The 26,871-nt window shown below is 40.0% G+C and overlaps 3 protein-coding genes across 7 annotated transcripts in view; 1 reads left to right on the forward strand and 2 right to left on the reverse strand.

Annotated features, from left to right (window-relative positions):
* phactr1 (phosphatase and actin regulator 1) overlaps positions 1-4,061 on the forward strand; it is a 56,127-nt gene extending 52,066 nt beyond the window's left edge. For both annotated transcript variants that reach the window (XM_088077437.1, XM_042513691.2), the window contains exon 13: positions 2,623-4,061. In XM_088077437.1, the coding sequence (XP_087933563.1) occupies positions 2,623-2,638 (16 nt within the window). In that variant the 3' untranslated portion in view covers positions 2,639-4,061. The remainder of the gene's footprint in view (positions 1-2,622) is intronic.
* tbc1d7 (TBC1 domain family, member 7) lies at positions 3,687-13,010 on the reverse strand. Its single transcript, XM_042513702.2, has 8 exons — positions 12,753-13,010; positions 11,667-11,786; positions 10,345-10,425; positions 10,071-10,261; positions 6,956-7,093; positions 6,209-6,354; positions 4,953-5,082; positions 3,687-4,410 (listed from the first exon to the last, which is right to left on the reverse strand). Exons 2-8 carry the CDS (start codon positions 11,776-11,778, stop codon positions 4,324-4,326), a joined length of 885 nt encoding a protein of 294 aa, XP_042369636.2. The 5' UTR covers positions 11,779-11,786; positions 12,753-13,010; the 3' UTR covers positions 3,687-4,323.
* Positions 13,011-14,656: 1,646 nt separating this feature from the next.
* The window catches only part of dspb (desmoplakin b), a 70,241-nt gene continuing 58,026 nt past the window's right edge, over positions 14,657-26,871 (reverse strand). For all 4 annotated transcript variants that reach the window (XM_042513664.2, XM_088077436.1, XM_042513659.2 and 1 more), the window contains 2 exons: positions 25,612-26,094; positions 14,657-22,389 (listed from right to left, as the gene is read on the reverse strand). In XM_042513664.2, the coding sequence (XP_042369598.2) occupies positions 15,298-22,389; positions 25,612-26,094 (7,575 nt within the window). In that variant the 3' untranslated portion in view covers positions 14,657-15,297. The remainder of the gene's footprint in view (positions 22,390-25,611; positions 26,095-26,871) is intronic.

Below are 26,871 nucleotides of genomic sequence, written 5' to 3' on the forward strand. Positions count from 1 at the left end.
AGCGTGGATGCGCACTGAACGGTAAATTAGCATTTAGAAATTAGGCATTAAAGCTTTGCTATACAACATCAACTCTGATGATGTGATTCTGCCTATAATAATAATTGCCCACTTGAATAGACTTCTCTGGGGAGGTCCAGGTTGTCGCTTCACTCCAGGGGAGAGCTGCTGTGGGTCTTCCAGACGAGCTGACCCGCTTAAAGGCGGCGGCAGCTGGGCAGATGGAGTCGGTGTGCGGCGGTCTTTAACTGGCCTCGGTGTCCGCCTCAGCGAACCTGTAAAAGTCTTTAAGCAAAGTCTTTCAGGGCAGGCAGCGGATGTTGATAGTTTGTGCAGCAGGTGTTGCTTCTAGATCCGTGGCAGAGTTGACAGCGGATCGCAGAGTGTCCTTCTCAATTAAAACTTGCAGAAATAATCAAAAGTAGTCCCTTTGGTCTGACAAAGTCACTTTAAATTCTTATTTTGAGTTTACTTAAAACGAAATTCAAGAATGTCTTACTGACCAAAAACTGGTATGAAGACAAGCGTAAAAAAGATTTAAAAAGAAAATGGCTTCAAAAGTTAAAGTTCAGCAAAGCTCTGATGAGCAGTTGCGGCTCATCTTGTAAAACTGCAAATACGGCCAAAAACACCATAGTAATGCATGTTTTTTAAAAAAATGACAGAAAAGGCAAGGCTATACAATGGCTAAAATGTCAGAATATGACATGTCCTAAAAACAGCTGAAAACACCTCCATGCAGCATAAAAAAGCATGCCGAGACACGCCAAGGCATACAATGTCACAAAAACAACCAAGAACACCATAATATAGCATGTTGAAAAAATGACTGAAAAGGCAAGGCTATGGTATGGCTAAAAACGTCATAATAGGACATATCCTAAAAAAAGCCGAAAACACCTCAAAACAGCTTAAAATAGCACGCCAAGACACAGGAGAGCAATGAATTTTACAAAAACAACCAAAAACACCATAATAATGCATGTCGAAAAAAATGACCGAAAAGTCAAGGCTATAGTATGGCTAAAAATGTCAAAATAAGACATGTCCCAAAAACAGCTGAAAATACCTCCAAACAGCATTAAATATCGTGTCGAGACACGCCATGGCATAGAATGTTGTAAAAACGGCCAAAAACACCATAAATAATGCATATCGAAAAAAAAATAACCCAAAAGGCAAGGCTATAGTAAAGCTAAAGTCAAAATATGACATGACCTAAAAACAGCTGAAAACTACTGTAAACAGCATAAAATAGCGTGCCAAGATACGCCATAACATAGAATGTCACAAAAACAACCAAAAACTCCATAAAAATGCATGTTGAAAAAATGACCCAAAAGGCAAAGCTATAGTATGGCTAAAAATGTCAAAATCGGACACGTCCTAAAAAAGCCGAAAACACCTCAAAACAGCTTAAAATAGGACACCAAGACACGAGAGCAATGAATTTTACAAAAACAACCAAAAACACCATAATAATGCATGTCGAAAAAAATGACCCAAAAGGCAAGGCTATAGTATGGCTAAAAATGTCAAAACATGGCTGAAAATGTCAAAATGACATGTCCCAAAAACAGCTGAAAACTCCTCAAAACTGCATAAAATAGCATGCAGAGGCACACCATAGCATAGAATGTTGCAAAAACGGCCAAGAAGACCGTGATATAGTATGTTGAAAAAATTACCACAAATGCCATACTACAATGTGGTGAAAAATGTCAAAAATACGATGTGTCCAAGAAACAGCTGAAAACACCTCAAAACAGCATAAAACAGTGTGCTGAGACACGTCATAGCATTGAACGTTACACAATAATGACAAACACCATAACACAGCATGCTGGAAAAAAAAAATTAAAAAATGCCATACTAGTATGTCGAAAATTGTCAAAATATGACATGTCCAAAACACAGCTGAAAACCACATAATGTAGCATGTCGGGAAGACGACCAAAAACGTCATACTCGGTGTTTCCCACAGACTGCCAGTGTATCTAATTGCGGGGGGCCTGGTGGTTTGTGTCTCTATATGTGGTGTCAGTCTTATATCCAACGATTTTGCGGATCCATTATTGCAACGCAGCTGGCGGAGTTCTTTTTATGTGTTTGGCAGCTGAATATTGCTCGTGGGGTGGATAATTGATCCGTTGATTTGATCACACCTGATAAGATCAATAGATGAGGAGGTATTTGCAGATTTTTGTAAGTGAAAGACACTTTTCGGCCCAGCAGAATGAAAGGTTTAGTTTCACTTTTAAAGCGCATGGCGTTCTGCTGCTCATCCCTGCCTCTACTGCGCTATAAATAACCCAGCGCTGTTTTAATATGGCTCCTAACAGTGCAGCTCTGTTGAGACTATGGCGGCCCGCTAGTCTAATTTACCCCACCATAGTCCATTAATGGGAAACACAGATATAGTATAGTATGTCGACAAAAAGGACCCAAAATGGCACAAAAACGTCAGTATAGCATGTCGTCAAAAATGACCGAAATTGGCAAGAAAACGTCATTGTATGTCATCAAGTATAGTATGTTGTCAAAACTGACCCAAAAACGTCATAGTATAGACAGTTTTTTCCTGTAAAGGTACTCAGGTGTCGCTGTGGTCTCTTCCTGCAGGTTTCATCGGCCGTAAGGTGGATCAGTCGGACCTCGGCCATGATTTTATACTCACCGAGCCTCAAGTGTTCAGACTGCTACGTGCTGCCCTCATACTGCTACCAACTACTCTTTCTGCCGTCAACTTCAGACTGATGGACTGGACATCAATAGAACCTGCGAGCAAACACTTTAACTGCTACAAATGGATTTAACTCTCAACTGTGTCTCCCCTTAGTGGAGATTTTACAGACTTCTTGATATTCAGAAGCTTTTCATTTTTTTAAGATGAAGAGGTGGCAATCTGTTTACTTTAAATGACTTTTGTTTTTGAACAAGGCTTTTGGAAATCAAACACAGAATCTGTGCCAATTTTGGGGCTGGGAACAGAAGGAGGTGAAAATGGGACTTTTTTGTTTTCATACAGGGATTTTGTTGCCTTTCGCCATATTCTCATTCTTCTTTTCTTAACTGGACTTAGTCATTTCTCGGGGCCGTGCTTGTGTTGGCACAGTTTTATTCCACAGACAACATCTCAATGACTGTTTCTCAATTTGCAAGAAAAATTAAAATCTTTACAACAGCATATGCTATTGTAGGCAGCTGAATCATAAGCCAAAATGTCCTAAAATCCTGATCTAAGTCCCCAAATGCTCGCTACATGCCAGTAACAGTAAAGGTTAAGATCTCCTTACATGTACACATCAATCAACTGAGCAATAATTTAAGAGTTTTTCATCATTTCTCCATCTGTTTATGGGCTGCATCCAAGAGCTCACAACACTCTTCAGACATCTGATCCCCATTTAAACCAAAGCAACTTGACTTGCTGTGGAAGTCGTGATCTTGAATGCATCCCAGAGTGACTGCTGTTCAGAGTTCAGTAACTCACTGTGTCACTGTGCCTACAGTATTGTTTACAGGGATTTAAAAGTTGCCAAATTAACTTGTTTAGCTTGATACAGAATATTATCTGTAGACACAGTAAAATGTTGCCGAACTCTCTGCTAAATTACAAGAAAGTTGAATTTTTTTTGTATTTCATTTTTTCTTTTGTCTGAGACAAACCTTGGCGGTACAGAATATGAAAACCCTGCCACCTTACTTTTTATTTTTTATTGTTTACAGTACATACAAGGTTCATGAATTGGCAGTTTGGGCCATATTATTGGGAGAACTGGTTGATCTGTTGTGTGTGTTACGACTGTGTATGTGTGTGTGTGTGTGTGTGTGTGTGTGTGTGTGTGTGTGTGTGTGTGTACAAGCGTCGGTAGTATTACTGTCTCTTGTATGTTTAAAAATGTTCTCAGAATATAAGACTTGTATATAGCAAAGAAAGTACGCAAGACTTTTCACGTTCTTTTGTAAAGCAGAAAAACTGCATGTGGGTATTAATTTATTGTGAGTCTTCTATGAGGTATGCAGTTTCTTAAAGAAACTTATTAAAAAATAAGTTTATGCTCTCTTGCCTTTTTCCAAAAAGATTTTGTGCACTAACTCTGTTAAACAGTCCTTTCCACATACCAATTTATCATGGTCTCCAGGGAAAGCTGGAAATTGGCTCCCAAGTTCCCAGGCTGATTGGAAGCAGCCTGTGATGAGTTTTCAGTTCAGTCATGCAGAGACAAATCCCCTCTGACGCAGTCTGTCGGTCTCTCAGTGGAGTTAGGAGTGAATCCTGGTTCATCCTGTGTAGCACTTCCTCTGTGGACCTCCATGTGGTTATACAGCGTGCATCGGCGTTCCACAATATTTGTGCCACAAGTCGATAGCTTTAGTTACAATGGCGTCCGTGTTTTCCTGTGGTATCTAGAGGGGGAAAAGTTATGGTAAGGTTTTACGCCTAGAACACACTGCATGCGTGAGCATCGCCAAACCCGTTTTCTTTTTCAGCACCCATGTAAACAAGTCAGAGCAGCCACAGCACATCTAGAGAAACAATGGCTTGCCAATTTTTATCCCATGTCATGCCTGCTTGTCAGCAGTAATAGACAGCGAAAATGGTGTTTTGATAAATATATTGACTCTATACTCAAACTTTCCTGCTTCTGTTTCCAAATAAAACTCCTCTGTCAATGTCTCTGTTGACACAAGGCATTTTATTGTGAAACATTTGCAGGAGCTGCACAACTTCATAAATAAGTGGAGTTTGTGCACATAAATGTGGAAATACAGAACTCATAGCAGCAGGCAGCTCTGCACAGACACAATGCTGCCAGTGTGAACACCACAAACGTGAAACACACTGCAGTTGGGCAAAGTGCTGTCACGCACTGCTCATGCATGAGCAGGCGTTATAAATGCATTTCTGTCTGCTAGGTAACTTAAGTGATGTGCTGTTGTTTACTCACATTGCACAGAAACTTGACCACGCCGTCGGGCCGGTTGATACCCATCAACATGATCTTATAGCTGAGCAGAATCTCCAGGGCCACAAACACCAGGATCTTACAGGAGCCACTGATCACCTTGTCCCACACCCTAAAAATAAGCCAAGGGCCTGGTTCATGTCACTGGTGTGAGGAACTTAAGTTACATTAAACAAACAGTCTTAACATGGATATGTCTTTAATTTCTGAAGGCTTGAGCAAAATGTATCTGACCCATGTGCATTCAGACTTAAAAGCAAAAGTTTTCAATTCATTCTGTAGCCTTCAAGCATGTTTCTGCTTAGGAAAAAATGTACAAATTCAACTTTAACTAGCAGTGGTATTTAACTACAAATTACTTTTCTTACATAATCAAAACAAGTTTTGTCACTGGCATTATCACTTATTTGTGTTTCCAAATAAATGTAGTTAATGTGAAATATAAAGACAACAAAAAACAAAAAATGGAATTATGTCAAAATTGTACTTAAGTAGTTTAACTAATTACATTTACTCAGTTACTTTCCACCACTGTACATCTCTGCATAAATCTGTGCTACTAATTTAGGTTGGAATCAGATGATATACTATAAAATAACAAATGAATATCTTCATCATTGGTTTAAGGACTCCTGTTTTGAACCTTAACGTCTGCTGCAAACTTGATTAGCACAGTGCATTTTAGTTCACCGTGATAACAACCCAAAGCTCATTTTCTCTAGCACTGAACAGCACTTTCTTTAGGCGACCAAAGCCTTATTAACTTGAATGAATTAAAAAAACATTGAAACAGTAACTGCTATGCTTATACTCTGTGAATCTGGGATTACATTACCTAACAGAACTTGTAAACGGACAGTGCTGGGTCAATAAAGGTCAATGAAGACACAGATTCAGTTGTTTCTGAGTCTGTCTTGTTCAGTGACAAAACATACGAGCACAAAAGCGACGGCAAGCTTCAACAAGTAATCTGGGATGTCTCAGAGACGTCATAGCATCTAATCTGACATAGTGACAACTTCAAAAGACAGATTTTATTTAGTGTGATCCCTGACAAATAAACAAAGTACCTTTTTTATTACTGGAAATGTGCCTCAAAGATGAAAATTGCCAAAATATTGTCATGGACATCTGCAAAGAAAGATCTGAATATCTCACTGTGCAGAGGACTCCTCGCTGTGTGTCGGGTTAATGAAAGTGTGCCGGTATCAGATGTGTTCTGCCGACAGTAAACTGACCTCTGCAGGCTGGATTCTGGCAGGCAGCCGGCGAAGCAGCGTCTGAACCAGAGGCTGTAGGGCAGCCGAGACAGCGCTCCCATGCTCTTCAGATGGTTCAGCAGCCGAGGTTCCTCCTGACTCAGATAATGCTCAAGGCTCTTCGGCTACACCACAACACAACAGGAAACAACAAAGTCTTAATTCACAGTGGTGCAGGTTACAAAATAATGTGATCAAAACTCCTGAGTCATGAGACCTTTGTCACATCAGTTCTGACCTTTTGTAAACTAAATTTACACCATGATTCCTCGTGTGCTTTCTACTTTCCTTATCACTGAGAACCATGACACATGTTCAAAACTACACCAGGACTGTAGAGAAAACAATTCTCTGAAAATAGAAATAAAAACATCTGGGTTTATTGCTGCTTTCAAAGAAAACAATATAATCACTGAGGGAAGCCACTTATGGCTTTCGTCAACAATTTTGAGATTTTCTGTTTTGGGAAGGGTGATCAGCTTGCTTTTGTTTGATGAAAAATCTTAGCATGAGGTCCACATGCTCATTTTTTTAGACCTTTGTTTTAAGCATATTTATATCTACTGATTATAGCCTCAAAATGTAGCTGAAAGCTCAAAAAATGTCCAGCCAGTGGATCTTATGCTGAGAATTTTTAATCAGACTACTACTTTTAAGCTCAATAAAACTGTTCAGTTTGCTTTGAATCATAATTTCTACATTTTTTAAGTTAAATGTAGCACTTACAAGGTGGGGTACAGAGTCTCCAAACTTTGTGTGGAACTGATTGACGAAACACTTGATCAGCCAATAGCAGTCGATAGTATCGTCTACGATCTCCTCCATGGCTCGACTGATGGAGAGAAAGTCCTCGTTCTCTTCATCCTGAGAGAGAAAAGCAACAACACAACATTTTACAGCACCAAAGAACAAAGGAGGAAAAGGGAAACCTAAGCACCATCTCTCCCTGTGCTCCTGAGTGATGATGCTGAGTAATGGCCAGAAACATTAAGTCGAAATTTGACCTTTAGAATATAAAATGTCATCACTTCATCATGTATCCTATTAGATATTTATGTGAAATTTTGCCACTATGACTACTACTTTTATGATATGCTACATGATCACTTTTTTTTTTACACAATACTATGACTTTATTATAACAGTCTATACATTGACTTTATTAACACATTGTACTATGACTTTTAATTTATGACATTCTCCTTTTTTTCATTTTCATGACATACTATATTATGATGGTTTTTGCATTTTTATGACATATGACATGATGTCCACTTTTGAACATTTATTTTATTGACGTGCCAATCCTTACTTTTTTTTCAAGCAATTTATAACGCATTACACAATGGCGTTTTTTGTTTTTTTGGGGGGACAAATGAAACTATGACGTATTGTCATACTGTAATATATATATATATATATTTTTTGCATTTTTATGACATACTATACGATGATGGTTTTGCACTGTATGACAAAAAAACTTTTGACATCCTATACTATGACTTCTGTGTTTTTATGACATACTATACTAAAGCACACATTCTGTTTTATGCACGTTTCTGTATTTCTATGACATTCTAAAATCTTTCTTTTTTGTATTTTTATGGCAAACTATACTGTGGCTTATTTGTTGCATTTTCATGACAATACTATCACCTTATCTGCAGTTTTACACACACTATACTATGACTTTTTTTCCACTTTTATAGCATACTTTGCTAGGACATTTTTGTGTGTACTTTTAAACAAACTATACTGCAACATATTTTTTAATGTTAATGTTAATGTAATTTTTTTTACAACATACTATACTATTCCCTTTGTATTATTTTTATGAAAAACTACACTACAGTGTTTCTTGCATTTTTATGACATACTACACTTTGATGTTTTTGCATTTTCATGACAAACCATACTATAACTTCATTTTGACCGACTACACTATGAATTTTTTTCCCCTCTCACATACTATACTGTGTCCTTTTACCTATTTTTATGACATACTAAACTAGGACTTATTTTTTGCATTTTTATGACATATTATACCATGAAATTTTTGTTTGCATTACTATTACATTTTGTATATTTATATTACATACATTCTACAATATGACTGACTTTTTTTGATGGTATAATATACTTTTTTTCATGAAATACTATACTATGATTTTTTGCATTTTTATGACATATCACACTATCACCTTTGTTGCATTTTTATAACATAATATACTCACTTAATTTTTCATTTTTAATGACATTCTATACTAATAAATTTTATGCATTGTGACTACATTTTTTGTTACATTTTCATGATATACCATACTACTACTTTTTTTTTTGCATTTTTATAACAAACTATGGTATTTTTTTCATTTAAATGGCATGCTATACTATGGACCTTTGACTTTTTTGTGACATAATAAATTATTACCTTTGTTTTATTTTCATGATATGCTGTACTGTGACATTTTTCGCTTTTTCTAACATACTATACTGTGACTTTATTTTGTCAGTTCAGTGTACTGTACTATAATCTTTTTTGCATTTTTATGACATACTATTCTATGGCTTTTATGCATTTTTATAAAAAATATGTATGACTTTTCCATTTTTATTACATGCTATGACATTTGTTTTACATTTTTTGACATACTAAATTATTACCTTTTTGTATTTTTATGACGTGCTATACGCCGATGTCTTTTGCATTTTTATGACGAACTATACCATGACAATATTTTGACCTAATATACTAGAACTTCTCTTTTACATTTTTATGACATAGTATACTATGACATTTTCTTGTATTTTAATGAAGTTCTAGGCTATCACTTTTTTAAAAAATCAATGACATACCATACTTTTAGTTTTATGCATTTTTAATAAACTACACAATAACTTTTGTTTTTAATTTTTATGATAGGCTATATGACTTTATTTAACATTTTTTAAATTATTACCTTTTCTGTATTTTTATGACATACTACACTATGAATTTTTTTTTTTTTGCATTTTTAATGAATTTTTTAACAGACTATTTGACTTTTGTTTACATTATTATGATAAGCTATATTATGACATTTTATTTTACTTTTTTGTGACACCAAGTTATAACCTTTTTTGTATTTTTATGACATACTACACTATGACTTATTTCTGGCATTTTTATGTCATACTGAACTATGACATTTATTGCTTTTTATAAAATATCCTTTGATGATTTCTGCATCAAACTATACTATGACTAACTATACTATGACTTTTTTCATTTTTTGACACACTATACTTTGACTTTTTTTTATTTTCATGGCATACTATATTATGACTTTTTATTTTCATTTTTATGATATACTACATTATGACTATTTTTTTTCATTATCATGACATACTATACTATGATGATTTTTGCATTACTATGACAAAGTCAGAAAAGAGACAATTATATGGAAAGTTATTTTTGTTTAGTATTCACCGCCCAAAACCTCAATAATATAGTGGTCAGATTCAGGCTGTTATTATTTAATCTTCATACATGCATTTCACAATATGGAAGCCAGAATGAATAATAGGGATGTATATTTGATATATCTATGCCTCATTTCACTCACATTTTTGGTCCCACAACCTCCCATTTGCAGCCTCATAAGTGTCACACTTCCAACTTAAGTTTTATACTAGACCGTCAGTTTATCATCTAAAACACAGCGGCCGTATCAAATCCTACATGGACAGCTCGGCAAAGCCTTGAACTTTGACTGAAATGCCAGCTGGTGCCGTTTTTCACTTGATGCTTTATCAGTCTCAAATCTGACAATGTTACTGTGGATGTGCTTCGTCTTACCGGGGCAGAGGTCTCAGAGCAACGTGGGAGCACCTGGCTCTCCAGCTGGAACATGCGCAGGTAGATGTGGGTGGAGGGTGTGGACGAGTTAATGTATCTCATCACCTCCAGAGCCTCTAAGATGTCCTGGTACTGCTCCTTCCTGTAGCCTCCCACCAGAGCGTGAGAGTCACTGTGGGGAGGTAGGATGCCTGCAGGAACGGGTGATATGTTAATATGCAATTTTGGAAATGCAGGCTATTGCGTGTTAGGTTAATATGTGCACGTGTCTTACCCAACAATACCTTCCACACATGGATCCTGTACATAGAGGGAAGGGGGAACCTCTGACTGAAGGTGCTCAGCTTCTCTAGATCTGTTAGAGGAGATGAAAACAATGATAACAGGGCGAGACTGAGCCTACTGAGCCTACATCCATAAAAATTCAACCACTAACTTATGAGAAATTATGTGAAAGGAGGTGTTGGGAAAACAGTCTGTAAATCATTCTACTGTAATATGTTACAAACACACTGGTGCCAATATGAGATAACTGTTGAATGTACAGTCTGTATTATGAGTCACTGATATGGTCCAAGCTCATGTGACAACCCAACAGCTTAGTTTTCAGTCCTTTCAAATTACACAAAACTCAAATTTAAGTAAGAAAAAAATAATTGATTGATAATAATTAACAAAAATACTCAGTCATTACCTTGGAAACTGAGACAAACCAAAGCAAGTTTTGCTGACCGAAAAGTTGCAGGCAGAAGTCTTAGTTTAGTGCATCTCCCCTTTTTACATTAACCATCCTGCACAGTTTTTTTTAATCTACACATCAAACAAAACAAAATGAATGTACATTACATATGTCCAAAAGTACCAAACAAAACATTAGGCACACAATTACTATTGTTCATTACTCTATTTTACATTTGCTAATCATCTTATTATTTTAGATATACTTTTTCAATCTATTAAAAGGTTCACATCGCTAAATCAAGCATTCCAGCATGTTATTTCCATGGCCTGGGAAAGTTCAATCAATATTTGTTAACGTTTTACACTCTCTAAAAGCCAGAGACCAGAGAACTAAGTCTCAAACTTGTGATGTGATATGGTATAAAGTCTGAAGCTGCTCCATAGACAATGAATGGGAGCCAGCTTTTGTGAACCCACAGTGTGTTTGTTTTTTAATACCCAAATAAGCTTCATTCTATTTTAGTGTCCTCAGTTTTCAAATAGACAAATGTACCCATATTGAAGATTAAAGCTGAATGAGGAACAGAACTTCGCATTTTCATGTCTGATTATTGGATGACTAACGCACTGGAAGAAATAACATTTTAAATTGTTTGTAGGGTACATTACAGTAAAGCTAGACTTGCCAAGATGTGCCCGACTATGGCTGACACTTGAGACAGATGTCCGCAGTCTCTCACGTTTTGGTCATGTGCGAGTTTGGAGGAGTAGTTGGAAGTCTTATTTCAGAATAATTTCAGTAATATTAGAACAAGTAATGAAACGCTCCCCAGAGTTTGCTACAATGAACCATTTTTTCTCCAGTAGGTAAACCGTGTTTAGACAGAAATGTTTGTTATATGAGCTGTTACCTACCTAGGGGATTATCCTTCAGCAGAATTTCCAGAGATTTCTTCTCCTCTACTCCTCTGAAGCCCACTTTCTCATAATATGCAGAGCGAAAATTCCTCTGTGGGTCATCCGCCATGCTTTGACCTGTTAAGTGTGTTTTGCAATACATTAAATTAACAATGGTGCAATACAGAGGCAAATAAAAAAGCTTCTTGAAAATCATTTGGTCTGAATCTTACTATTTTTTATCTTGAGAGGCAGTTGTGGAATTTAAAAAAATGCATTTACTCAAGTGCTGTACATATCTTTTGTTTTCTTTACATGCCACATGAGACTTCTACTCCACATCTCAGAGGGAAATAATAATGGGAATTTTGTACAATTTATTATTATCCCATGTATATGACAGCTGTGGTACTTAATGTTTTTGCACTTTGTGGCAACAAAGATGCCATTTTTCTTTTAATCACTTTACTTAATTTTAATTATCTCAAATAACGATTTTGGACCATTGATCAGACAAGACACGGCACTGTAAAAGTGCCTCTTTTTGGCTCTCAGTAACTACATTCAGCATTTCTCACTATTTTAGGAATTTTTGCAGACCAATCTCTACATTAACCAAGAAAATAGTCAGCAGATGAATCATGAATATAAATAATCATTGCTTGCAGAACGATTGAATTCATGATCCACCTCAACCAACAACAGCTGTAAAATCCTGTTTTTACATTAACGCGCGAATAATGCTGATCCAATCACACAAAAGTACAACATTGACATGGGACAATTTTCTTCCTTGCGTAATTTTACCCCATAATGCTTTAAGTACATTTTCCTAGTGATATTTACCTACTACTTGCCACTTATACTTTTACATACTTTTTAAAGTGTGGTATCAATACTTTTAATTAAGTATAGGATCTGACCACTTTATCCACAACTGTTAAGAGCATATGGCGTTCAAACATACACGAAAACAAATTGTAAGTATGAGTCTAACAATGACAGCGTCTAGCAGTCTTTCATGTAGGTAAATTTAAACAAGTGTAACTGTTACGTTAGCAGAATCGAGAGATGAAAGCTTGTTGTATTAATCGGTGCTCCTACCTTGCACAGGTGTGTCTCGCGCAGGCTGTGTAGCTTTAAGCTAGTTAGCTAAATTCATAACTTCAGCTAACGAGCTAACTTTAACGTTAGCTACAGAGTCAAACAAGTACGAGGCGTTTGTAACTGTAACATTAACGACAACGCCACTCGGCAAAATGACATTTGGAAACACGTTGTCGTTGTTTCTCGGACAAACACCACGCTTCCCCACAAACTATGCTACACGGTCCTCTGACATGCTAAAAACAGCTGTGGTGGTCAGTATACTTCCGGTAGCACTGTCGCAATAAAAGTGAGCTAGTAGTAAAATTATAATGATAAGAATAGATTTAAAGACATGTTTATATTTTGACAATGTGTATAGTATCAGCATACGATCAGCTCAGTCAGACTTCTCGTTACCTGTGTCGACGTAATACTGGTTTGGGTTACACAAAGCAGGCAAAGGTAAGAGACCCAAGTACGCTTTTAATTTGAAGGCTACTCCAAGGCAAAGCAAACACGATTTCCGGTGGCATGGTCTCCACACCCACGCATGCGCCCATGCGCCCACTTCTGGTGCTTAAAACACACCCATGGATTAAAGCCCTTACGATAGATCCATGTTAAAGCCCTGCTGAGGGCTTTAACATGGATGTATTATATGGATCATTGGGATTCTTGATATCACAAACACACACTAGAACTTAAGATAATACTTGAGTGACTTAACAATAAGTGTATTTGCTTTATGGGGAAACAGATTTAGCAAGTACCTCTATGTAGGGTAAATATATGTACCTAAAACTTGATATTAAAATACTTTAAGTACACTTACACCTCACTTTACATTATAACTTTTCACTTGATTACTTGTGACTTGACCAAAATGAAACTACCCTGTGCTTTAATGATTTTAGGATATAAGAGTTTTTCAAAAAAAGTGAAGTACCAGTGTTGGAATTCTAGCAAGTACATATAAGTACAAGTAAGCACAAGTACTGTACTTACGTACAAATTTGAGGTACTTCTACTTTACATGAATATTTTTTTTCATGTCACTTCACACTTGTACCCCACTACATCTCAGAGGGAAATATTGTACTTTTTACACTTCTACATTAATCTAACAGCTTTAATTACTTTATATTTTTTGTGTGTAAAAACATAGGAAAAAACAATCTGTAACATATTAAACTACCCAGCTGTTTCTAAAAGTACAGCTGAAAGGATTAGTCCATTAATTAGTGATCTGATTGACAGCTAATCAGTTGCCAAAGTATTATGGTAAACACTGAACATTGGACATTGTCTTTTTATATATTACTTATTTAGCTAGTTAGTTTTGGTTTAAATACATGTGTTTTTGTTTTGTTTGTTCTTACTCAAAAATTTCAATGCAGGACTATAACTTGTAACCAAGAATTTTCACAGTGTGGATTAGTATTTGTATAAAATGAGGACCTAAATGACTACTATTATTTTATACTGTAGCAAAATTAAGGTCCCCTCCAAGTTGTGGGCTCCTTCAACTATCTTCCTAGTTCCTAGACTGCTCAATATCTATGATATCTTATGTTTATACTAGGCTACCTCTGTACTTCATACTGGAAACTTTTGTACATTTTTGGACAACATATGGCCCATTCCAATGTGAAACTGTATAATGCTTTTATTTTAAAATATTGTATATTTTACAAAGTTGTTTTCTTCAGATTATGATTGGGTATTTTTCTGCTATACAATTATTTCTATTTCTTGACTCTGCAGTACTACACTCCTATTTTCACTTTCTCTTGCATCAAAGCACTAAGGAACACTTCTTGTATGTGAAAACCTCCTTGGCACTAATCCTATATCTGATGTAGATACCAAAAGTGTTGCACTAAAACTGATCATGAATAAGAGCAGTCATGATAAGCAAATGACTCAAAGGTTAGCGTTTATTTTGAGATACTGAGAAACTGTTACAAGATGGAAAGCACTAAACGGCAAAAACAAGTTAACTGATTTGTTTTTGTTTGTTTTTTTAAACAGTGTAATGTATGTAATGTATAAAATGTATAACCCAGCCTTTGTATCCCTTCCCTCACAAAACAGGCATTTAAGATGGTGAATAAATGTAAACAAAACACCGCTATGTTAACAATGCAAAGGTTAAAAAGAAATTACATTGAATGAAAATTTTTGAAGATATGTCAAATAGGCCTATGTGTAGGCAACAATATGGCAAACATTTCTGAGACTAATTTAAGGCCACCAACAATTATACTAACATAAGTTTTTTTTTCAAGCCATATACCTGAAGTTGGCTGCCATTAACACTTAAGTCAATTTCCACAAAAAATATCTTGTCAGTGTTCATTTTCATTATCATTTGAACTATTGTATTTTAAAAGCATAGCAACACCAAAGCAAAAACCTAAAACTATGCAGAAAGATTAACAACATTATCTTTGAATGTTTCTCCTCATGTACAACACACAAGTTATTTTCTGAACAATCAGTATACTCTTAACAGTCTGATTCATTTGCAAGAGCATCATGTGCAGGACCTTTCTCTGATCTATTTGGCAGATGTGGAGGAGAAGCTGTAGCTAGTATGACGAAAGCTAGTGCGACTAGTTGATGAGGAGGTCGGGGAGCCTAGGTCCACACTGCTCCTACGGGAGCCTTGTCGTGAGCCACTTCTGGAGCCAGAAGCAGATCCTGGGGTAGAGGAGGCATTGTAAGGACTGCTGATCCCTCTGGAAGACTCAGCTGATGCCTGGAGCATTTTCACCCCATTGCTTTCCTCCACCAGGCAATTATCCAGAGCCTCCTTGTAAGAGATCTTAAGTTTGGTCTTGGGGCAGGTCAGGTTCTTTGTGTGATGTCTGGTGTCTTGGAGCTTCGTGGCTGCTCTCTCATCCAGCCAGCCCATTTTTACAGTATCCTCTAGGGTTTTTCTACACTCCATTTCTGGGTCATAAACTCCCCCTGTTACAAACTGGAACTCCAGGAACCTCTGCCCTGCCTCGTATGGCAGCCACATCTCCTTCATGGCCTGAGCAGCAGACATCTTCTTTCTGTTTTTCACATCCTCAAAGCCAAAATAGGCTTTCTGGGCAGGCTTAAGCTTAAGGGCCATGTCATCACTTATTATGCCTTGGCGGGAGGCCTCTTGGATGCTGAGCCTTTGGCCATTTGTGGGATTGATGATTCCTCCTGTGCAGGCCTGAGCTTCAAGCAGTCTCTGGGCAGTGATGGAATCCACCAAACCACGATTTAGAGCCTCTGTGATGGATATCTTCTCCATATTGTCTGTGTCAAAGATGGCACCCACAGGTTCTAGATCACCCACTGTTTCAGCAGGAGAAGACAGGGTGATAGATACGCTTGATACACCCCTAGCTGAGTCAAGTGTGTCTCGAGCTACACCACTGACTGAGGTGCTTCGCTCTGTGACAGTGGTGGTTTTTGTTAATGTCATGTTGGAAAATGTAGGTGATAAGGGTCTTGGCAGGACTGATGATGATGATGATGATGATGATGTCACTGACAATGGAACTGAGGCTGCTGTTGTTCTTAAAGTTGATGATGATGTCTCTGACAATGAACCCAGGGATGCTGATGTTCTTGAAGTTGATGATGATGATGATGATGTCACTGAAGATGTACCCCGAGATGCTGATGTTCTTGAAGTCGATGATGACGTTGAAAATGATGATGACCCATGCTTGGTCTTGTTGCAGATGATATCTGCAAATTGAGTAAGGGTGATGGTACGTGATCGGTACCGATCTACATCCGACTGATTAATTACTCCTGTTTCAATCAACTCAGTAATATCATACTGTCTTCCAGTCTTCTTGTCATTAAGAAGAAACTGTGTGGAACCATCTGGATTAGTGATAGTGACCTCCTCCCACTCACACTCCTGCTCGGACAGCTCTAGGAAGGTGTCGTAGTCAATATACCCTTTATCATATGCCTCACGCACTGTCATCTCTTTATTAGTTGCAGGATCCACAATTACCACTCTCCTCTTTCTCCGTGTGTTAGTCTGAGTTGACTCTTCATTTTTCGTGTCAATGATAGGCAAAAGGATGAGGCCAGTCTTCTCATCTGTAGTGCAGCGTTTCTTAAGCTCCATATAAGTTAGGTTTTCTTCTGTATTGGGGTCAAAGAAACCCTTAGTATCAGCAGTCTGATCAGTCAGGATCTTGTTCATTTCCTTATCAAAGTAGCCTCTCTTGTAGGCTACGTTTACATCAATACGATGACTGTGTTCCGGATCAATGATACCACCACTGGCAATCTGGGCCTCCAGCAGACGGATGCCATGACCTTTCTCCACTAGGCCTCTTTCTATGGCCTGAAAGAGGGAGATAGTCTTGTCAGTACCAGGAAGTTTGTAACCAGTCACAGCCCTCTCTGCTGATAGCAGGTTGTCCTTAAACTCTGGCCCAAATAGTCTTTTATTGTAGGCATCACTAACAGTCAGGTAATGGTTGTTGACAGGATCTACTATAAAACCTGAGGCAGCCTGGGCCTCAAGCAGTTCTAAAGTGGTCCCAGGTCGCAACAGTCCATCTTTCATGGCCTGATAGATGGGCATTACCTTATCACTGGCCTTATCATAAATTCCTGCTATGCAGGTGGAACCTCTCAGGTAGGAGTGCAGGCGGTCTTCAATGTCCCGGCTTGTCAATCTGCCCTCCCTCAATCGGTCCAAATCTGACCGGTCTAATAGGTTTGCATCCATAAGGTCATTGACTGACACCGGGCCCCTTAACCCCTGAAAAGTTATTGGCTTTTTAGGTTCAGGAAGAAGCAAAAGACCTGTGCTCGGATCTGCTTTGCATTTTCTTTTCAGAGATACATAGGTAGTAGCTTGTTGAGTGTCTGGGTCCAGATAACACTTGGGATACTGATTCAGGGCCTGGTATAGCTCCTCATTTATGAGATCTCGATCCATGGCGGCATCTTTGGGTAAGAATACACCAAGAGCAGGATCCAAAATGCCACCTACAGACTCCTGAGCCTGAAGTATACGTAGAGCTGTATCCTTGTCAATTAATCCCTTTTTCATGGCCTGGCCAGCTGACAGGAGCTTTCCAGTATGTGGGTCTCTGTAACCTATAGATGCAGATTCAGCTGCAAACAACTTTGATACATCCTCCTTATCCACCACTCCTCTGGCACATGCGTCCTTTACAGTCAGCCTCTGATTAGTTTTAGGGTCAATAATGTTGCCTGTGGCTGCCTGAGCATACAGCAGCATGTCAGCACAGTCAGCAGGCATAATTTTTTGTTTCTTGGCATCTGTAAAAGACATTTTACCAAGAGGTCCAGCTGCAACACCAGATATTGACCCAGTGCCCTTAAGAAAGACCTTCTTATCCACAGACACTTCTAGAACAGTTTTCTCCCCCTTGATTAGTTGGTTGAATGTTGGCTTGTCCAGGACCCCACAATCAAGCAGCTGTTGTGCTGTAACTGTCTTACGTACAGCATCAAAGAGTAGTTTGGAAGGGTCAAACTTCTCAGAAACTGGCAAAAGTTGAAGGCTTGCTTGAGGCTCTGTCTTGCATCTTTCTTTCAAAGCCCCATAGCTGGCACCATGCTCAGTTTCTGGGTCAAGGTAACAAGCAGGACCTCGCATTAAAATTTGACGGAAGTTTTCATCCAAAAGCTTACGTTTGATAGCTGCATCTTTAGGGAGGAACACACTGAGATTGGGGTCTAGAATACCTCCCACAGACTCCTGTGCCTGCAGCAGGCGCAGCCCAGTCTTACTGTCAATTATTCCCTTATTCATGGCCTCAAATACTGAAAGAGGCCTGGCTGCACTAGGATCTTTGTAGCCCACAGCGGCAGCCTCCGCTACCAATAATCTTTCTTGATCCCTGATATCCACCACTCCTCTGGCACATGCCTCCTCCACTGTCAGCTTCTGATTAGTTTTAGGGTCAATGATGTGGCCTGTGGCAGCTTGGGCTTCAAGTAACAAATCTGCACTATCTGGAGGCAGGATCATCTTTTTCTTGGCTTCAAACAAAGACATTTTCCCATGATGTCCAGTAAGTACCCCAGCAATCGGTCCAGTCCCCTTTAGAAAGACCATCTTTTCCACAGACACCTCTGAGACAGTTTTTTCCCCTTTTACAAGCTGGTCAAATGTAGGTTTATCAAGGACTCCACATTCAAACATCTGCTGTGCTGAGACTTTTTTGCGGATTCCATCAAACATCAGTTTGGAAGGGTCTTTTCTTTCAGTGATTGGCAGAAGTATCAGGCCTGTGTGAGACTCTGTTTTGCTTCTCCTCTTTAAAGCCCCATAGCTGGTATCATACTCAGTCTCTGGGTCAATGTAACAAGCAGGACTTTGATTGAGAGCATGACTAAGGTCCTCATCCAAAAGGTTACGCTTCTTAGCTGTATCTTTGGGGAGGAATACACTGAGATTGGGATCTAGAATACCCCCTACAGACTCCTGAGCCTGTAGCAGGCGTAGCCCAGTCTTACTGTCAATTATCCCCTTCTTAATGGCCTCAAATACTGAAAGAGGCTTGGCTGTGCTAGGATCTTTGTATCCCACAGCAGCAGCTTCTGCTGCCAATAATCTGTCTCGATCCCTAATATCCACGAGCCCTCTGGCACATGCCTCCTCTACGGTCAGCTTCTGGTCGGTTCTTGGGTCAATGATGTAACCTGTAGCAGCTTGGGCTTCTAGTAGCAAATCTGCACTAGCTGGGAGCATAAGCATCTGATTCTTGGCTTCTGAGAAAGACATTTTTCCTTCTCGCCCAGCTACCACCCCAGCAATGGGTCCTGTTCCCTTTAGATAGACTGTTTTTTCCAAAGACACTGCTGGAATGGTTTTCTCCCCTTTGACTAGCTGGTCAAATGTAGGTTTATCAAGGATTCCACATTCAAACAACTGCTGTGCTGAGACTTGCTTGCGGATTCCATCAAACATCAGTTTGGAAGGGTCTTTCCTTTCAGTGATTGGCAGAAGTATCAGGCCTGTATGAGACTCTGTTTTGCTTCTCTTCTTTAAAGCCCCATAGCTGATACCATGGTCAGTGTCTGGGTCAATGTAACAAGCAGGGCTTTGGTTGAGAGCATGACTGAGGTCTTCATCCAAAAGGTTGCGCTTTTTAGCCATATCTCTGGGGAGGAACACACTGAGAATGGGATCTAGAATGCCACCTGCAGACTCCTGAGCCTGTAGCAGGCGTAGCCCAGTATTTCTGTTAATTAGTCCCTTCTTCATGGCCTCAAATACTGAAAGAGGCTTGGCTGTGCTAGGATCCCGATAGCCTACAGCAGCAGCTTCTGCTGCTAAGAGTCTATCTCGATCCCTTATGTCCACCACTCTTCTGGCACATGCCTCCTCTACTGTCAGCTTCTCATTGGTTGTGATGTCAATGATGTGACCTGTGGCAGCCTGGGCATCCAGTAACAAATCTGCACTAACTGGGGGCATGAGCATCTGTTTTTTGGCCTCTAATAAAGACATTTTCCCTAAAGGTCCAGCTGCAACACCAGCAATTGATCCTGTCCCCTTCAGAAAGACCTTCTTATCCTCAGACACCTCTGGGACAGTTTTCTCTCCCTTTATTAGCTGGTTGAATGTGGAATTGTCCAGGACCCCACAATCAAGCAATTGCTGGGCTGTTACCGGCTTACGAACTCCATTAAAGATCAGTTTGGAAGGGTCTAGCCTCTCAGTGATGGGCAATAGTAGCAGACCTGTGTGAGGCTCTGTCTTGCATCTTTTCTTTAATTTTCCATAGCTGGCATCACACTCAGTTTCTGGGTCAATGTAACACTCAGGATTCAGGATTAGAGCTCGACGTAGGTTTTCATCCAAAAGGTTGCGTTTGATAGCTGTATCAGTGGGAAGGAACACACTGAGATTGGGATCTAGAATACCTCCCACACACTCCTGGGCCTGCAGCAGGCGTAGCCCAGTCCTCCTGTCGATCAGTTCCTTCTTCATGGCCTCAAACACTGAGAGAGGTTTAGCTGTGCTTGAATCCTTGTATCCCACAGCAGCAGCCTCTGCTGCCAGAAGTCTGTCTCGATCCCTAACATCCACAATCCCTCTGGCACATGCCTCCTCTACTGTCAGCTTCTGATTGGTTCTTGGGTCAATGATGTGACCTGTGGCAGCCTGGGCTTCCAGTAGCAAATCTGCACAATCCTCAGGCAGGAGCATTCGTTTCTTGGCTTCTGAGAAAGACATTTTGCCTTGACTCCCAACTATAACCCCAGCAATAGGCCCAGTCCCCTTAAGATTAACATTTTTGTCTACCGAAACCTCTGGTACATTTTTCTTCCCCTTCTCTAGATCTTTATATGTTGGCTTTTCCAGGACACCACAATCAAGCAGCTGCTTAGCTGTGACAGGTTTCCGAACACCTTCAAAGACAAGTTTGGAAGGATCTACCCTCTCAAGAATAGGAAAAAGCAGAAGGCCTGTGAGTGGATCCACCTTACATCTCCTTTTCATTGACATATAGGTTACACCCTCCTCAGTTTCTGGGTCCAGGTAGAGTTCAGGCCTCTGATTCAGAGCTCGATATATGTCATCATTAATTAGATTACGCTCAATGGCTGTGTTTTTGGGAAGGAACACACTGAGTATGGGGTCAAGGATGCCCCCCACAGACTCCTGGGCTTGTAGCAGACGCAGTGTTGTGTTCTTGTCAGTCAGTCCTTTCTTCATGGCCTGAAATACTGAAAGGGGTTTGCTTGTTCCAGGGTCATAATATCCAACAGCTGCAGCCTCTGCTGCTAACAACCTCTCTCTGTCCTCTTCATCAACCACACCTTGATCACAAGCCTCTTCAACTGTCAACTTCTGATTAGTTCTGGGGTCAATTATGTGGCCTGTGGCAGCCTGAGCATCCAGTAGCAAGTCAATACTATCTGGTGGCAGCAGATTCTCTTTCTTGACTTCGGTGAAAGTCATTTTGTATTGGGGTCCAGCAATAGACCCTGGACCCTTTGGACCTTCAATTACCACCCCAGCTATTGGGCCTGTTCCCTTGAGACAGACTTTTTTGTCAACAGACACATCAGGGACAGTTTTATGTCCCTTCACAAGCTGGCTAACTGTTGGTTTGTCCAAAACACCACATTCAAGCAACTGGTTTGCTGTGACTGGCTTACGGACACCATCAAAAACCACAGTAGAGGCATCCAAGGTTGCTGGCTCTCTATTTTTTTTCAGCTCAGTTTCCATGCTTTGTTTGACAACAGTCATCTCTCGCATTTCTTTCTGCAGGGATGACAGCCTACTTTTAAATGTGTCATCAAGCTCCCTGAGCTCCCTCATCAGCCTGTCTATTTCACTTTTCAGAGAGTTCCTTTCCCTTTCCAGGCGTTCCTTGTCTGCGTCATATTGCTTGATCAGGTCCTGCTTACTATTACACTGGTCCTTCCAGTAATTTACGTCCCTCTTCCCCCTTTCGTTCTCCTCCTGTAGACGTTGCTTATTACGAACCTCAGAGTCTAGGGACAGTTTAATGCGACTGAGTTCCTCCTCTAGTCTTTGGTAGCGATCTTTGTCCTTTTCTGATAATTGCAGTTTCAGCAAAAGAGCATCTCTCTCATTCACAATCTCATTGTGCTGGGACTGAATGGATTGCATCATGGCTGTTGTCTGCAGAAAGAGGGGAAAAAGCAGAGAAACAGCAGAGAGACAAAAGGTTAGTCAATTCAGACATGTATTAATACATTTACTGTATATCAGGAAGCATTCATTTCTTCTCTGCATTTTACATAACGGCACACAATCATACAATCAGTGACACCAGGGTAGAACAGGTTGGGATTGAAATAAAAATCAAATCACAAATCATCACACTACTCATCGCACTCAAAATTAGCTGCATCTAATTTTACACTGGTGCATGTAAACCTAAAGAGAACTTTAGTACTATCAAGGATGACAGCACACATACTTGCTCTGGTAATATTTTTTCTACAATACTAAACAGAGGTCCAACATTTTAGTTTACAGCTTAATTGAGAGTAACAAGACTAACAAAAGTGATGTTGCACATTAAATATATCTTTTTTTGCTGGAACTCTCGTCTTTTTGTCTTGCAACTGTATTTTTTAAAAATGTGACAAATAGATTAAACCAAAAATAGTACATTAAATGAACAATAACTGAATAAAACCAAAAGCTGTTATTGATTATAACAGTAGACAAAGAGCATAAAGAGACATAAAGAGCAAGTCTGTGTGCATTCTGCCAAAATATAATTTGCTTTGTTAGTTTAGCAATACATCATCCAAACTTATTCTCTTCAGAAGAACATGAAAACAAGAGAATGTCTTACAAGACTGGGAATTGATAGTATACCTCAGAGGCATAATAGTGATCTTTTTTTTAATTAAGTTACTTCATAGGGAAACAAAAACTTTAATTTCAACAACTGATGGATTTTCATTGTGAGATCAGCTTCCCAATCTTGAAGACAAACAATATCAACACTACATCGTATCAACTACATACAAAAATACCACCACAAGATAAAAAAAAAAACTATTTTGACTATTGCTTCATACAGTTTGGAATAGTTCCTGTCTACATTCTGTAAATTTGCAAAACAGCACATATAAGTAATGAAAATAGATAGGTGCTTAACTTGACTGACTACTCTATAACTGCATGAAATGATGCCTCAAATACAGCAAAAATTGTTAATATTTTACATATATATCAGTGCTGTTTTTACAAGTTTGCAAAATGCATCTAAAAGACCATCAAGCGTCTTGAATAATATAATGCACAATAATCAAACTGTATTGGACCAAAGGACCAGTGGTTATTATGTCAATTGCAGTGTGGATCACTCTGGGCAATAGAAGGAAAGGCAGAAAAGCATGCAGACTGAACATCTTTGCGCAGTGTGGGACAGGGAGACAGGGGGTTGAGGAGGTTGACAGGCAGAGAGGCACAAATCATATTTGCATGCAAGTGATTGACATGCAAGTTTATTTAAACACATATAGACATATGTGTTCAAATCAGAGTAACCCAGTGGGAAGAATCTATTGGGAAATTACTTAGGTGTTCCAGCATGCAAGCAAGTTTTGCTACGGACACTAATAGCTACTTGATTGTTTTTAGGACTCTGATTTGAAAAGATGAGAGCAGTCCAGGACTAAGTGCAGAACTTCCATGTACCTCGGTGGCCTGCGTTTGTATTTTCTCTGTCTCCAGCTTGAGTTTCTCCCTCTCTGAGGAGAGCTCTGAGACCAGGTTGCGGTAATCTACATTGCTGCGCTCACTGGTCTGCAGCTGCATCTCCAGAGCAGTGATCTGGGAGAAGAGCTCGTCATTAATTCCCTGTTTGGCCCTCAGGAGTTCCTCTTTATCATGTTTTGTTGTCTTTAGTTCCTCCTCCAGCCTCAGCCTCTCTTTGGTCTGGGTTTCTGTCATCTCCTTCAGCTTTTGAACCTGAACACAGTTCTTATTCAGTTCCATACTCTTCTCCTCTATAGTTCTGTAAAGGCTCTCATTCCTGAGGTTGGCCTCTTTGACTCTTGCCTGCTCCTGGAGGAGTTGCTGCTGCATGGCCTTCAGCTCGGCACTCAGCTGTGTCATGCGCTCTTCAGAGTTCTTGTTTTGTCTCAAGCTTTTCTCCAGCTCCTCTTGCAACCTAAGATTCTCTTCACCTCTTTTTTCTGCTGTGCTGGCATGTTCTTTGGCCTCTTTGGCTCTTGCCTGCTCCTGGAGGAGTTGTTGCTGCATGGCCCTCAGCTCGGCGCTAAGCTGTGTCATGTGCTCTGCAGAATTCTTGTTTTGTCTCAAGCTTTTCTCCAGCTCCTCTTGCAACCTAAGATTCTCTTCTTTACCTCTTTTTTCTGCTGTGCTGGCATGTTCTTGGGCATCTTTGACTCTTGCCTGCTCCTGGAGGAGTTGTTGCTGCATGGCCCTCAGCTCAGCACTCAGCTGTGTCATGCGTGCTGCAGATGTCTTGTTTTGTCCCAAGCTTTTCTCCAGCTCCTCCTGCAACCTAAGACGCTCTTCTTCGCCTCTTTTTTCTGCTGTGCTGGCATGTTCTTGGTTCTGGCGTAGAGTGGTAATGGTGCTGACGTACTCGGTCATGGCTTTGGCGGTGTTTTCCAGCTCGGTTTCAGCCTGCCTTCTTCTCAACACTTCCTCTTGGTTAGCCTTTCTCAGATTCTCCACTTGGCTTTCCAGCCCATCTCTCACCTCCTGGAGGTCCTTCACACGTCCTTGTAACCTGCTCATGTTCTGTTCTACTCTGCTTCGCTCCCTGTTCTCCCTCTCAAGCTCTGAACGCATCTTCCGAAGCTCCTCTTCACGTTCTCCAAGCTGGGTCTCAGCCATCGCTGAACTGGTTAGCTTCACCTGAAGTTGGGTCACAGTCTGTTCAAGCACACCCTGCCCTTCCTCTGTTGTTTTCCTTCTGCGGGTCTCCTCCTCCAGACTGTGTGTGATGTAGGCCAGCTCCTCATTCTTCTCCTGCAGAGCCTTCATGGCTTCAGCCAACTCCTCCATATACTGACTGCTTTCCTCATCTCTCTGCCTCATCAGCAACTCCAGTTGACTTTCCAGTTCTCTCCTCCTTCGTCCTTCCTCTGTGATGACAGAACGCTGACTGCGAGATTCTTCTTCTGCTCTCTTCCTTTGTTCCTCAACATGGCTCATAGACATCCTGAGCCTCCTGAGCTCCTCCTCCAGATTCCTTCTCTCTGCCTCCATCCTGTCATACTGCTGCTGGAGATCAGATGTGTCCTCATCCTTCTGGGCTGCCAGCCTCTGCATATCTGTGTGGCTGATCTGGATCTGGGATTCGTAGCTGAGCTTTAAGTTATTGATCTCCGTACTACATTGGCTCCTTACCTTTGACATCTCCTTCTGTAGCTCCTTGATCCTCGCTGCCTCCTCAGCCAACTGCCGCCGCAGCTGTTCAATCTCATGATCCTTACTTGACCCACTCTTCTCTAAGTCCACCATGCTCCAGCTGACTGTTTCCAGCTCCTTCTGTCTCTTGCTCAGCACCAACTCATACTCTTCCTGCTGCATAGTGTAGCGCTCCTCTGCCAGTCTCCTCTTCCTCTTCTCTTCCTCAAGCAAGCACTTGAGATGTGCCACCTCATCTTTCAGGTCTGCCAGCTGGCTCTGGGTGGTGTCTAAAATGTCCTTGGTGGCATTGCACGTAGACATCTCCTCCATTGACACCAGCTTTTCATGTGACAGGGACAGATCCAGCTGATAGCGAGAAATAGCTTCTTCTAGAGATTTGTTCTTGGCATCGCGGCCTTGCATATCTTCTCTCAGCAGGCGAAGTTCCTCCTCTAACAGGTCAATCCTGGTGTTCCGAATCTATAAGCAGGACAAAGCAAAGATGGATGCAGTTTTAAAAGCTTTAATTATGTGCAGGTCACTGTACAGTAGGTAAAAATACTTCACCACAGTCTACTTGACTGACTTATTCAAACTGATTTAACGGATTCATGGAGTCACCCAACATCCAGAAAATATCTGTGGTTTCTGTAAATCTGCATTAGCGAGTTTTTGGCCACATGGGGACAGTGTAACAAGTTGTAAACACAACACAATATTGACATATTATCACCTTATAAACACCAAGCTGATATGGTTTTAAAAACACTGGTCTATTTACACAAACATAAGACGTGAAGCAAAATTACATTCAGCTGGAGTCAAGTCCAAAATTTGCTCTCCTTTTAGCTCTATTTTGGTCTCCATCAACTACTATGGAAAAATGTCAGGCTCAGTTTAGTTCGGTCTCTAAATGCTCTACACCAGCATGTCTCTAATACTCTTTATCCACCAAAATTAGCGTGTGTACGCATGTTTTTTATATGCGGGTAAACCAGCTAAAACAGGCTCTAGGTGCCTTTCCCCTTGCTAGTCAAACAGAACTGTGTACACTCCTCTGCAGCAAATGAATATGCCTTTCTTTGTGTGTGTGTGTGTGTGTGTGTGTGTGTGTGTGTGTGTGTGTGTGCAGTTTTCTTTGGTGTGTCACAATCAACATTACGGACAGGCCAGAAAACAGGTTATTAAACAGTACACAGCAGCATGGATAGAGGCCTATGAAATCAATATGAAAGTTACATATTTTTTTTAATCTCT

The sequence above is a fragment of the Plectropomus leopardus genome, chromosome 5, assembly GCF_026936395.1.
Source record: "Plectropomus leopardus strain MGB_pleo_1.0 chromosome 5, ASM2693639v1, whole genome shotgun sequence".
In the NCBI taxonomy this organism is placed as follows: domain Eukaryota; kingdom Metazoa; phylum Chordata; class Actinopteri; order Perciformes; family Serranidae; genus Plectropomus; species Plectropomus leopardus.